The 13676-nt window shown below is 39.3% G+C and overlaps 1 protein-coding gene across 10 annotated transcripts in view; it reads right to left on the bottom strand.

Annotated features, from left to right (window-relative positions):
- L3MBTL3 (L3MBTL histone methyl-lysine binding protein 3) overlaps positions 1 to 13676 on the bottom strand; it is a 128119-nt gene that overhangs the window by 5377 nt on the left and 109066 nt on the right. For 8 of the 10 annotated variants that reach the window (XM_047859554.1, XM_047859548.1, XM_047859549.1 and 5 more), the window contains 2 exons: positions 1733 to 1905; positions 1452 to 1514 (listed from right to left, as the gene is read on the bottom strand). In XM_047859554.1, the coding sequence (XP_047715510.1) occupies positions 1452 to 1514; positions 1733 to 1905 (236 nt within the window). The remainder of the gene's footprint in view (positions 1 to 1451; positions 1515 to 1732; positions 1906 to 13676) is intronic. The other 2 variants (XM_047859555.1, XM_047859557.1) reach the window with 1 other exon arrangement.

Below are 13676 nucleotides of genomic sequence, written 5' to 3'. Positions count from 1 at the left end.
TTATTTTAAAAAATGTTTTATTATCTCAGGTAACAACTACATGACTTTTTTTTTTTTTCCACAGGAAGAACAACAGCTCCCTGCAGGTGTCTAAATCTGTTCAGGGACTGAAAATTAACTGAGTGTGATCCGCGAAGACACTTAGAATTTAGGAGTTAAGGAAAGAAACTCAAAATCTGAACAACTATCAATTAAAGATCAACTAGAAAGAAGATGAAACATTCTTGAACAAGAACATAAATCAGAAAAAAAAGGATGCTGAAAATCAGATCCTTGTATACTTTAGCAGGCTTCTGTCTAAAGCAAAACATTACTAATAGTGTAATGATGCTGATGATGCCTGGATCCTTAGCTGTCTTGATACTCTTGCCAGGCTCTTTTTTTTTTTTTTTTTTAAATTTTTAATGTTTATTTACTTTTGAGAGAGAGACAGAGACAGAGCATGAGCAGGGGAGGGGCAGAGAGAGAGGGAGACACAGAATCTGAAGCAGGCTCCAGGTTCCGAGCTGTCAGCACACAGCCCGACACGGGGCTCGAACTCACGAACCACGAGATCATGACCTGAGCCGAAGTTGGACGCTTAACTGGCTGAGCCACCCAGGTTCATCTTGCAAGGCTCTTAATTGAAAGTATGCTATTCTTAGCAGGTGAGGCTGCACAGAGGCAAAGAAGGCATATATACTTGTAACTATAGAAAAACCTTCTGAGATTACTTGGGTCTTCTTTCGACCTTCTGGTAGCCAAGATGAGAGTGAAAACAGACTGCTCTGCTTGGAGGCGCTGACAGGCTAGGGGCTTATTTTTAAAGGGCTCTAGTGAGAACAGAGTCTGCTATACTCAAATAGCATTACATGCACGGTAGTTAAAGCCAATTTCTTTTTTGTTTTAATGTTCAACATAGGTCATAACATTATTAAGCATCTCTTATCTTGAGGTTTTGGGCAGGCAGAGGATAAACTTATCTCCCAAATGCAGACGGTAATGACTATCAGTTATTATAAACATTACTGAGATAGGTATAAGATCTAAGGGGTTGTTTTAGCAGTAACAGTAATATTTAGTATAACATTAAATGAATTTAATCTTGGTGTTGTTAAAGTGATGTTTGAAAATAAAATAATGGGAACTAATTTCACTGTATTAAAAACAAAATGTTGCTTATCTCTCTCTTTGGTTTCTTTCTGTGCTGTAAGAAAATGCATGCTATTAAGGTTTTTGTGTGTGGTTTGTTTTTTAGGAACGGGTCTGGTGCTATTGCTGTGGAGCATCATAAAATGGTACAAACACTTCTGTTACATCCGATCTCATAGAAAGACATCTGTGTACAAATGACGAATGCTGCTTGTTAGACAACGCCACGCCAATCTGTCAATTTCAACACCAGCGCTCTCTTCCCTCCTCTCCCAATTCAAAACATCTAACTGTTCACTGCATTTCAGTGGGACACTTACTTCATCTTTAAATACCTTTCCGTGTTCTTCACAGCCAGGTAAGCTCTGTATGAATTCTGACACCTGTCAAAAATAAGGTAACAATTCCAGTTGAAAACAGAAGCCCGAATCTAAGTGCTACAGGTTCAAAATGTTTAACCTGCATGCGTCAGTTGTTTCTCTCAGAACAATTTCTTCCCTTTCAGGAAGAGAGACTAAGCCCCACACACATTCACTGTATCTGCTCCTGAAGCCAGAATTGCTATATCCAGTTCCTGGCAGACAAAGAAAATGAAATATACCTCATCTGTGCTCCATTTGGAAACTTTACTGGCAGGAATTCCAGCTACGGTGGGGAGAAGTTTGCTCTGCTGCTCCCAGCGCAAGGGCAGACATGGAATTGGTGATTTAAAGGACAGAAAGACAGCCGACCGGCGCTGTGCTTGTTGTAGGCTAGGTTCTTCCCGGGCACCTGCTGGATTGAAACAAACCGCAACTCATGCTCTGAAAAAGCGCAAAGACAGCCCCAAGTGCCAGGTGTCTCCCCCAAATAATGAGTTGGTGGGCGGCACCTACTTAAAGCATGCTTCCTTTTAACATTATTGCCAGTGAACAATTATACTCTCCTTTGTCCTTACAGAAGGTAGGTCACGGTAAGAAACAACCTGTAAATTCAACTTACACGTTTGCTACATTACCCTTTATGGAAGATGTGTCATGTTAACAATGTTGCCTCTTTAATGTCTCATGAAAGATACTTGCCTCCCAATTTAGTGGCAAGGAAAAGAACTATCCAAGCCTCAGGAAATGGTTTTGTGTCCCTTTCAGTTGTGGATGTCCTAAAAGTAACCACCAAATTGTACATGCTGGAGTCCAGCCACTGTGGTTACCCTGTTACTAGACCTGTTCTTTCCTTTTAGCTCAGCTGTTGTTTCATCTTTCAATTTCTGTTTACCAATCCCATTGGCTTTTTAAATAGCCTACTTAATTTTTTTAAAGGGGTATGAAATTATTGCAATAAAAATAAAACAGAAAGGCAAATGCTTTTGTCATTCTTGTATTTGTGAAGATCAAAATTAAAGCTACAGAATATTCCATTCATCTGCCAGATCTTCTGAATCCAAACATATTTACTGCTGCTCTCCTAAAACAGCCATTTCTTAGCAAATGATTTTATGTCACTGGGACTTCTAGAGTTTGTCAGTAATTATCTCAAGATCCTTTAGAAAAGAAAACTTTTCTGAAAACTACTTACTCAAAGCCCATCAGAAGAAAGGCTCCTCCTCTACATTTACTCTCCTCCACCCCTACACCATCTCAGTTACAATGCTACTTCAATTTCGGGGCGCCTGCGTGGCTCAAGTCAGTTAAGCATCTGACTTCGTCTCAGGTCATGATCTTGCAGTTCACGAGTTTGAGCCCCACATCAGGCTCTGTGCTGACAGCTCAGAGCCTGGAGCCTGCTTTGGATTCTGTGTCTCCCTCTCTCTCTCTGCCCCTTCCCCTCTCATACTCTGTCTCTCTCTTTCTCTCAAAAATAAATAAACATTAAAAACAATGAAAAAACAAAAACAATGCAACTTCAATTCCACCACAAGTTTTCGCCAAATGGTTACCCAGTTTAGGCTTTTGTGTCACTGAGACTATTTCAAACTGGCTTGTATCTCTAAGATTATTTTAAGGTTTTTTTTTCTTTGAAGAGTAAGATTTACAGAAAAGTAGACAAATCGTTAAGTGTACAGCTCAAAGAATTTTCACAAAGTGAACACACCAATGTACCTAACACCAGGATCAAGAAACAACATAGCGGCACACCCAGAGCCTCCTGTGTCCCCTTCTAATTACACCCCGGCCAGCAAGGGCGACAACCACCTTCCTGACTTCTAACACCACAGGTTCTTTACCCTGCTTCTGAATTACGTTCAGACGAAAATCTTGGTGTTTCTGGCTTCTTTCTCTCAACAGCATTGATTATGAGATTCATCCATATTGCTCGTTGAATGTGCTCTTTGCTGTATGGTTTTTCAATAGTTATGAACATTCCACAAGCAATTGGGAGTTAATGGACATTTTAGTTGTTTTCAATTTTTGGCTATTACCAACAGTGTTGCTTTGAACATTACCTGTACCAGTCTTTTCTTGGACATATGTATGATTTCTGTTGTGTATGTGTATGTGTATATGTATATGTAGTGCGTGCGTGTGTGTGTGTATATATATATATATATACAAATTCTGCCAGTTTTCCAAAAACAGTTATGCAATATGTATCTACTAACAGTGTAAGGGGGTTACAAATGCTTTACATCTTCAATAACATGTGGTATTGTCTATCTTTTTACACTTTAACCATTTTGGTGAATTTGTTGTGGTATCACATGCGGTTATAATTTCAGTTGTCTGATAATTAATGAAGTTGACAATCTTTTCCTATGCTTATTGGCCATATGGAGAACCTCCTTTGTGAATTATTTATGTCTTACGCCCGTTTTTTCCATTGGGCCATCTTGCCTTATTTCTTACTGATTTGTAGAAGATACTCTCCCTCTCTCTCTCTCTCTCTCTCTCTCTCTCTCTCTCTCTCACTGGATAGGAATCCTTTGTTGGAAATAGGTATTACGACAATCCTTTGTTGGAAATTAGGTGTAAGTGAAGTTTAACTTACTTTTTTTCTTTTATGGTTAGTGTTTTTTGTAGGTCTACTGAAGAAATCTTTGCTTACCTCAAGGTCCTAAAGTTAGTCTCCTCTGTTTTTCCCTAAGTACTTTATGTTTTACCTTTCACTTGAAATTTCAATCCACCTGAAATTTATTTTGGCATGGTATGAGATAAGGACTGGCATTCCTAATGTATTTTTCCACATGGATTTCTAATTGCCCAAACATGATTTTATTGAAAAGACCACCCTGTTCCCACTGTACCACAGTGCCAGCTTTAACATAAAGAAGTGTCTTCAGATTCTCTCTTCTGTCCCACTGGTCTCTTTACACCAACCTACAGGTTTTTTTTTTTTTTTAATTTTTTTTTCAACGTTTTTTATTTATTTTTGGGACAGAGAGAGACAGAGCATGAACGGGGGAGGGGCAGAGAGAGAGGGAGACACAGAATCAGAAACAGGCTCCAGGCTCCGAGCCATCAGCCCAGAGCCTGACGCGGGGCTCGAACTCACGGACCGCAAGATCGTGACCTGGTTGAAGTCGGACACTTAACCGACTGCGCCACCCAGGCGCCCCTCAACCTACAGGTTTTAATTACTATCACTTGATAAGTGTCCTGATGTCTGTGATCTAGGTCTTTTTCAAGACTGCCACAGCTATCTTTAGCTCTCTGCACCTGCATATAAAATTTAGGATAAGCTTGTGGAAAAAGAAAAAAAACCCGCTAGGATTTAAATGGAGATTACCACTAAATACAGACCAATCTGGTTTTGAAAAACGACTTCTTCACAATATCCAGTCTTCCAATCCAAGAACAGGGTATTTCCCTCCATTGCTTTGGAACTTCTTTATGACTTCTCTTTTATCTTTCGTCATTTTCATGTAGAGGTCTTGCTCATCTTTCGTTAATTTTATTCCTCTGTATCTCAAGTTTTCAGTTTCTTAAAATTTTTTTTTCTTATTGTTCTATTGTGGCTCCTCAAAAACTTCTAAACTAGCCTAATCTGAATTTTGAATTGCTCTATTAGAAAGTAACTTAGAACTATTTAAAAAAAAAAATCTATCTTACTGAAGCTAACAGCCACTGGTCCTCGTTCTCTACCTGAGTTGAGCGCATACAGAAAAATCTACCCGCTCCACATGAATATATATATATATATATACACATATATATATATATATATATATACACATATATATATATATATATAATATAATTATATGTATGTGTGTGTGTGTGTGTGTGTGTATTCTTTTTAAATTTCCCAGAGTTCAAGATGCTTTTGTTTAGCATATATAAATACAGGGTAACTTAAAAACATTGCTTAATCTCAGACATTCCCAAGAGTTCAGCTAATTATTTGAAATATAATATTTGTGCATCTTTCATGAGGCAGGCTACTGTGAAATGGTAAGATTTCCAGTTCCACACCAGAGTAAAACCGTAGAGCCTACTCTATGGTTTGCGCTCTGATTGCTTGCCACATAAGTGTCGGTCTTTTCCAAAGCGATACATTTATTATATAACTGTTTCTATTCTATTAACACTTGCCACTGTTCCCTCCTTCACTGCAGCTCCATTCTATTTGCTGCTAAAGTTGTCTTATTCGCGGTTCATTTCTAATGTTGCTACATTATTATTCTTTAGAAAAACAACAGAGCCATTCTTAAAGAAATGACTTAAAACCATAAAGCTCCCCTATTTCTGGTGGCTCCTGCATGTCTTTGAAGCAGATAATATAAACAGGTCTAGACGCATACATCATTCTAAACCTAAAACCAACTTTGCATCTTTCACTTAAGACTTTCCTTCCTTTTGTTGATTCTTTCAGGCTGATTGATGTCCTGAGACCCAATGGTGTTTTCCAATGAATGAGGCAAAACTAGTGTTTACCAGCTATATAGAACGTCCCATCTCTTCTGAAAATAACAGTGTGTTAGCTATGATCCCAGTCCCAAAAAGAGAGAAACAACTTTACTTAAGTGAATGTGTATCTGAGTCCTTGAATGGCACACAAATGTGACTCCAGGTTTTCATTTTAACATGTGATCAGACTGAAATAAATGTGAAAGACTTTGGCTCAAGTAGGCGGCCCAGTGCCAAGAGTAAGGAAGAGGAGGTTTGAACGTGCACAATGTGCTCCAGAAAACGAAGCCCTTGTTCCAGAAGACATTTCTGCTACCACCATTTTATCACTAGGGTCATATTTCTTACTGCCCTCCTCTCAAACTATTTATCTGCATGAAAAATAACACTTTTACAAGAGTTTTCTGTATGTTTGAAGTTCCCTGAAATGAAACGTTCTCAAAGGCATACGATCTAACGTCCTTCTCCCCCTCCCCTTTGGTTTTGTGCTTCCACAATTCTTCAGGGCTACTCAATTCTATACCACTGGGCACAGAACTGCCAGGGGATGATTTCCAAGTCTATTTCTCACTAATCCTTGCAAAAGTAAAATATTATGAGGAAAGGTTATACTTTGTTTAGAAATTGTCTAAATGGCTTTTATTGTTTTATGAATATCAAGGATATGTATTTCTGGTATAATCTGAGAAAGTGAAGGAAGGATGAACAGGGAGGTGCCTGGCTCAGTCAGAAAAGCATGTGACTCTTGATCTTGGGGTCGTGAGTTCGAGCCCCATGTTGGGCACAGAGACTACTTAAGTCAATAAATTTTTTTTTTTTTTAATTTGGGATTTAACAAATTATTTTTTAGCACCTGGGTGGTTCAGTCAGCTAAACATTCGACTCTTGATGTCAGCTCAGGTCATGATTTCATGGTTTGTGGGACTGAGCCCTGTGTCAGGCTCTGTGTCAGCATGGAGCCTGCTTAGGATTCTCTGTCTCCCTCTCTCTGACCCTCCCCTGCTTGCTCGCTCTCTCTCTCTCTCAAAATAAATAAATATTTAAAAAATAAAAAAATAAAATAAATATTAAAAAAAAAAAAGAATTTAAAAGGGGCACCTGGTTGGCTCAGTTGGTTGAGCGTCTGACTTTGGCTCAGGTCATGATCTCGCAGTTCATGAGTTCCAGTCCCGCATCGTGCTCTGTGCTGACGGCTCAGAGCCTGGAGCCTGTTTCGGATTCTGTGTCTCCCTTTCTCTCTGCCCCTCCCCTACTGGTGCTCTGTCTCCCACTCTCTCTCAAAAATAAATATTAAAAAAAAAAAGAAATAAGGAGTATTCTCAACAAAAATAAACAGGATACTGAATATCTTCAAAGTGGCTCTTAGGAAGGTAAGGCCACCAATATCTCCCCTCCAATGAAAAGCAACATCTTTTTTCTTTCTTCAAAAAATGTTTCCATTCTAGTTTTCTTAGAATATACATAAATTAGGACAGAAATATTTAAGCAAATGTAAGGTAAAAATTTTTTAAGCTGGCTGAAAATGCCTAAATTACTATAGAGTAGTAATTTTAATTTGTCCTGATCCTTGGTCCGATAATTGATACATTTTATTTGCAGAACTGGGGTGTCATCCTCAAAAGTAGCAAGGTAAGAATTAAGAGAAATCTTATGGTACATTAAAGTGAGAAACATAGTTCAAGGCAGAGATAAATAACAATATTCACTATGTTCATGAACAAATCCATCTATTCTCATATTCAATCAAATGATCGCTCTTTTCTTTTTATTTATTATTATTATTATTTTTTTAAGTGAAACATGTATATATGTATGAGAATCAGATTGAGACAGACACTGAAGACCTCCTGGTCATGTAGAGGAGGCATTAGGACCAGAATGTTCCATCAGAAAAGAGGCAAAAGGAGAAGATTTTGTAATGCCAAATTTGAAGAGTGAAATGTAGGCAGAAATCACACAAGGGCCAGCTGCAAGTAGCTGTCAGTCTTAGAACACAGCAGCACGAAGATTCCTGACTCAACGAGCTGTAGACATTGCACAGTACGGGGCTGTACTGTTAGGATCTCCAAGTACACTGTAATGTCAAACATTCACTCCCTGCACAGGACCTGCACCCCCAAGGTCAGCAGGATGCTGTGCGTCAGCAAGATCGCACCTTTTGGTGAGCCAGAAGGATGCTTTCTGTTCTCATCATCACCATCACTGTGAAGTAACTACAAAACACTCAGCTCTGATGAACCTGGGGCAAGTCTTTTCTCTCACTTGAAACAGGTTCCCTGTGAGTTACTATCCTTTGACTCGACGATTCCCAGTCTCAGAGTTCATCGTAAGGACCTAATTAAGTGTAAATGTTAGCCAATCCTCTGTAAGAAAGTCACTATGGAGGTTCTCTGCTGGGTACATAATTGTATCCACAATGAAGACTACGTGTCCCAGTCACTCTTGTGGCCAGATGTGGTCACGTGACTAATGGGATATAAACAGAAAATGCCTTTCAAGAATAAGAGCCCAGTAAGGGCACCCACTACTACTTCCGTGCACTGACCCTCCTTCCGCCTGGACACAGCGGTGGTTGAATGACTAGCTCTCCAGAACCACTTCTGACCAACATATGGCCTTGGGAGTAGACACTCTGCGGGACAGAACAACAAAACTGGATGGAGCCTGATTTCCCAGTGCTGTTGAGCACCATGAAGTCTTGGCCCACCTACCTCTGAACTTGCTCTATGTGAGACAGAAATAAGCAGCTCTTACTGGACAGAAGTCGCTTATGAGTGTTTTTTTTTTTCAACGTTTATTTATTTTGGGGACAGAGAGAGACAGAGCATGAACGGGGGAGGGGCAGAGAGAGAGGGAGACACAGAATCTGAAACAGGCTCCAGGCTCTGAGCTGTCAGCACAGAGCCCGACGCGGGGCTCGAACCCACGGACCGTGAGATCATGACCTGAGCCGAAGTCGGACGCTTAACCGAATGAGCCACCCAGGCGCCCCCGCTTATGAGTGTTTTATGTCACACTCACACACAGACCTAATCCTAATCAAGACTAAGGTTTATTACTCCAACACTGTCTTATAACAGTGAGAGAGGGGAAACTCCTAGCCTAGATACCCAACAGAGAGGGGTTCATTAAATGATGCTATATTTATCTACCGAGGAAATAGTTGATATTATCTTTTAATTAGTATAAATATTTATGTGAAAATGGTTGGGATATTATAAAGTTAAAAAAACACAGGTTGTAAAGCAGTTTGTATATTACTTCAGATATAAAATGTCCTGCAAAATAGATACCAAAATTCAGGAAATTTTGGTATCTTGGAAAATAAAATCACAGGTGATTTTGGTTTTCTTTTTAATTCCCTGTATTTGCTAGTTATTCTACAATAAACATGTTATTTTGATAATGAAAGTTGTATAAAACCAGAAGCTGGTAATAAATAAACTCAAAAAAAAAGTAACAAAAACCAGAAGCCACTTTGGTGACTTGGAAAGCGATTTACTGCCTTTTGGGGAAAGTACTGTGAAATCATCAATTGCTGGGCTTCCTTAATATCAGAAATAAGAAAATGTTACGTGGCCGTGGTGCCAGAGAAATAACTTGGTGAATTAATGGTTTTACTGTGATTGCATCTGTCTAGACAATTATCAAATGAGGAATATTTTCCATAGGCTGCTACCTGGAGAATGGAAAGAAAGGCCTGCCTCTACTATTCACGTCACAATTTACTATATGGAAATCATATTCAGCACTTACACTGTATCAGAAACTGTGAAAAGTCTGCCAATACGGCATATCTAGCAGACTTTCTTTCTTTTAAAAAAAAAAAATGTTTATTTCTTTTGAAAGAGAGGGAGAGAGCGAGGGAGCCCGAGTAGAGGAGGGGCAGAGAGGGAGAGAGGGAATCCTAAGCCCCGATATGGGGCTCAGTCTCACGAACTGTGAGACCATGACCTGAGCCGAATTCAAGAGTCAGGTGCTTGGCCGACTGAGCCACCCACGTGCCCCACCTTGCAGACTTCCCTGAAATGGAGTTTAGTAAATAATAATGTAGTTGCCCAAAGTAGGAACTTGCAACGACAAATTTGACCACCATGTCTCTCCTCTCAATTCTGGTTGAGGGCACAGCCAAAGCCTTGCTTTGGCTTAAGGTAGGAAAAAGTGAAGTGAAAGATTAACCCTTGTAAGAAGACCTTTCTGATAAAGGTGATCCTGAAAGAAATATCCTCCGATGTTTCACATAGAATCAAAACAATAAATCTTCAGTATGGGAACATCATCTAAAGCAGCCATGAAGTCTCCCAGTAGAAAGAGACTACTTTCCACTATGGTGTCCTCCCCACCACAGAGTGTGAGAACCTGCTTCCTACAGGACCGTTCCATTAAGACCCAGTAGAACCACTATATGGTGGGCTGGAGAAAGGAAGTACTCATGCTCTCTGCTACTTTCAGACTCTGCTACTTGCTATACTCTGAGTGGGGTTCCTACTTCCGACTCTGCAGATACTAAGTTGACAAGCCAACAGCATAAGCTACCACTGACCTGTTGCTTGACTCATCCCTATTCCTTTAAGCCAGCGACAGAAGTTGAGACCAAAATCTCCAAATGCTTTGCTTCATTTTAGTTTCAAAACCGTGCTAGGAGGTAACTACCCGTGAGGTGAGGTGAGGAACGATCCCAAAGCCACCCTGTGAGAGAGTGGCAGTGTGGATCTTTCGCCTCCTAGGTTATAGTCAAGAGGGTGAGTTTAAGAGTCTGATAAATGTGGATTCAAATTCCTGCTCTGCCACTGGCGAGCTCTATCTTGGTGAAATCAAGGCAACAGGATCGCTGTGAGGATTACGTGATATCTTTAAAATGCTTATCCCGATGTCTAGCAAATAGTAAAGTCCGCAAATGAGAGAAATTATTCCTATCTTGAAAGAAAGGCATATCGTGGAGAGTGCATTTGACATAAAAAGCAAAAATGAAAAGGAGTCAATATGCTTTCAGGCTAATATTCCATGAGTCTATAATGCTCTTAATTGTGAAAAGAATATGGCCAGACAAAAGAAATGAAATACATCTGTCAACTCCCCCACCCCCCCAATTTTTTTTAATGGAGTTACTAACTGGTGACTGAATATAAAAAGATGAACAACAGCAGTGATTGGGTAAGATAAATGGATCATAGCATCAAGGAATGGAGGTAAAAATTAGCTCCAAGATACTTAATTCGGGCATGAAAGATACTTGAGGGTCATTTCAAGGTTAACAACCAAAATAAAAAACCAACTGCTATGGAAGCAAAAAGCAAGGCTGATTTTTTATGGGAGAATCTAGCACATTACATTACAAAATAGAATTCAACTCTTTCTGCATTATCAGCAGCCCAAGAGAAAGAATACTTGCAGGAGAGAAAACAAAACTGTACCTTTCCCAGGATTACAAGAGTTTAAACATGAAGGCCAATTTATAGAATCCTTTATTAAAGGTCTTTCCTACAATGATGGGATGAATCATTAAAAAAGATAGAAGTTTAAAAAAAAGGAAAAAAGTGATAAATTATATTCAGTGAAAGTCCCCAAAGGTCAAATTCAGTTGCATAGTGAGAATCATAAAAAAATAAAAGAGCTCAGGGATGCCTAGTTGGTTAAGCATCTGACACCTGATATCAGCTCAGGTCATGATCACCCACAGTCGTGGGATCGAGCCCTGCGTCGAGCTCTGTGCTGAGCCTAGAGCCTATTTGAGATTGTCTATCTGCCCCCTCCCACTTGTGCTTGTTCTCTATCCAAATGAAATCAACTAAAAAAAACCAAACGGGCTTATAATTACACATATTGCAAGGAATTAACCTGAGTTAACTGAAGAAACAGGGTGGGAGGATTTTTTTAGGAGGAAGTTTTTTTTTTTTTTTTAAATATCAATTTGCTCCCAGACTCCAAATAAAATAGTTCTCATGGACCTACTGAGTCTTAAATCCTGTTGCCGTTATAAAGAAACTTAAGGTGGCTTTTTTTCAGTCTCCTCTATCCTAAATAATACACAAACTGCACTGGGCTCTCTCCTATCCCTTGCACCACCCCCCAGACAGGCTAGATTTGGGAACGGCTCCTTCCGCCACTGGAGGGATGTGATTGGGAATGACTGCTGGTGAGCATCTATGAGGTTCAAGAATGTAGACCCGGGGTGGGGTATAGCTACCTGACCTCTAGGCTCATGTTTGAAAGAAGAATTCTACTTGTACCCAAATGGGAGTGTCATAAGTGTTCTTCACAAAAGACCTGGGAAAAATTCTCTGGATTCAAAAACAGTAAAATAGGGAACAATCACCATGGGGCCTCTGCCTCTGACAAAAACATCGGAAGAGGAGCACTGATTTATTTGACAGAGGAATTTCATGATTTTAGTGAAGCACAAGGGGATATGACCCCTACAAAACAAAAAAAGGCTATGAAAGGGAACAAGTCAATGTAACAAATTAAAGGGAAATAAAAACTGCCACTGCTAAAATTCATGTTAAAGGCAGTAAGCAGTAGACTTGATAGAGCAAGAAGCTGAGTGAGATATTTCCACTTGAGAAACATGAGCAGAACATCAAAAAATATTTGTTATTAAAATACTTCCATATTGGTTGGTAGAGTGCCCCCTTCCAGCCCCCAGTGCAGCCATGTCCTTATTGGACTTCCGAAAGATCCAGCAACTAAGCATAACTCTTGGTATAGTGGAGAGCTTCCAGAACTCTCCTCCAGAACTAAGATCAGTGTTGATGCTAATTGTCTTGTGCAAAAACCAATGGTTAAATATTTTGAACACAAATATAATCCCTTGGCTCTAACTCAAGAATAATTGGTATTACCAGTCAACAGAGAGAAAACATAGAGCATAAGTAATAACCAAAATTAGAACTGAAAGAAGTTCCTGGATTTAAAGACCAGCTGATAATCACAACATGATTTCACTATAGATGGAATTAGTTTTATGAAAGTTTTATATAAAATGTTTCAAAAATTTGATAATGAAGGAAAGATAGCAAGTTCATTTTAAGAGGCTAAAAATGGATGAGATATTAATAGTCAAATCTCACTTAGGAACATACGAGCAAAATTTCTCAAAGTGTGATGCCTGGGTGGCTCAGTCGGTTAAGCATCTGACTCTCGACTTTGGTTCAGGTCATGATCTCACAGTTTGTGAGACTGAGCCCCAAGTTGTGCTCTGCTCTGGCAGCATGGAGCCTGAGATTCTCTCTCTTCTTCTCCTTCTGCCCCTTGCTTGTGTTCTCTCTCTCAAAATAAATAAATAAACTTACAAAAAATTCTCAAATCAACTTATTTTATCAGGCCCCTTTTCTTTTACTAATAAAAAATAAGATCGTAAATAACATATGCATATTGCACTGTAGCTTTTGTAGGTGAGAGCAATAATTAAGAGCTATATGTGAACCCTAGTAGTAGTGTTTCTGGAAAGGATAAAACAGAAACACTCAGGCAATTCAAATAGAGAAAAACAGGACGAAAATATACAAAGTTTGAAAAGATAAAGAGAGATCACCATGCGTATCATATGTTAATCGAGCCAAATTCTCTATTAGAGAAAAATAATTCTCCAGACTCTTTCCAGAAAACAATTATTAAAATCAGCTCAGCAAATCAAATAAAAAGTTAATTCAATCACCAAGTTAGGAAGAGACTGAAGAGCTTATTAAATTATTACTCTCTCCAAAAGTTCAGAGCCTAAGA

This window comes from Prionailurus viverrinus, chromosome B2 (assembly GCF_022837055.1).
Source record: "Prionailurus viverrinus isolate Anna chromosome B2, UM_Priviv_1.0, whole genome shotgun sequence".
Lineage (NCBI taxonomy): Eukaryota > Metazoa > Chordata > Mammalia > Carnivora > Felidae > Prionailurus > Prionailurus viverrinus.
The sequence above is the reverse complement of the archived record's forward strand: the minus strand, read 5'-3'. Positions and strand labels throughout refer to the sequence as shown.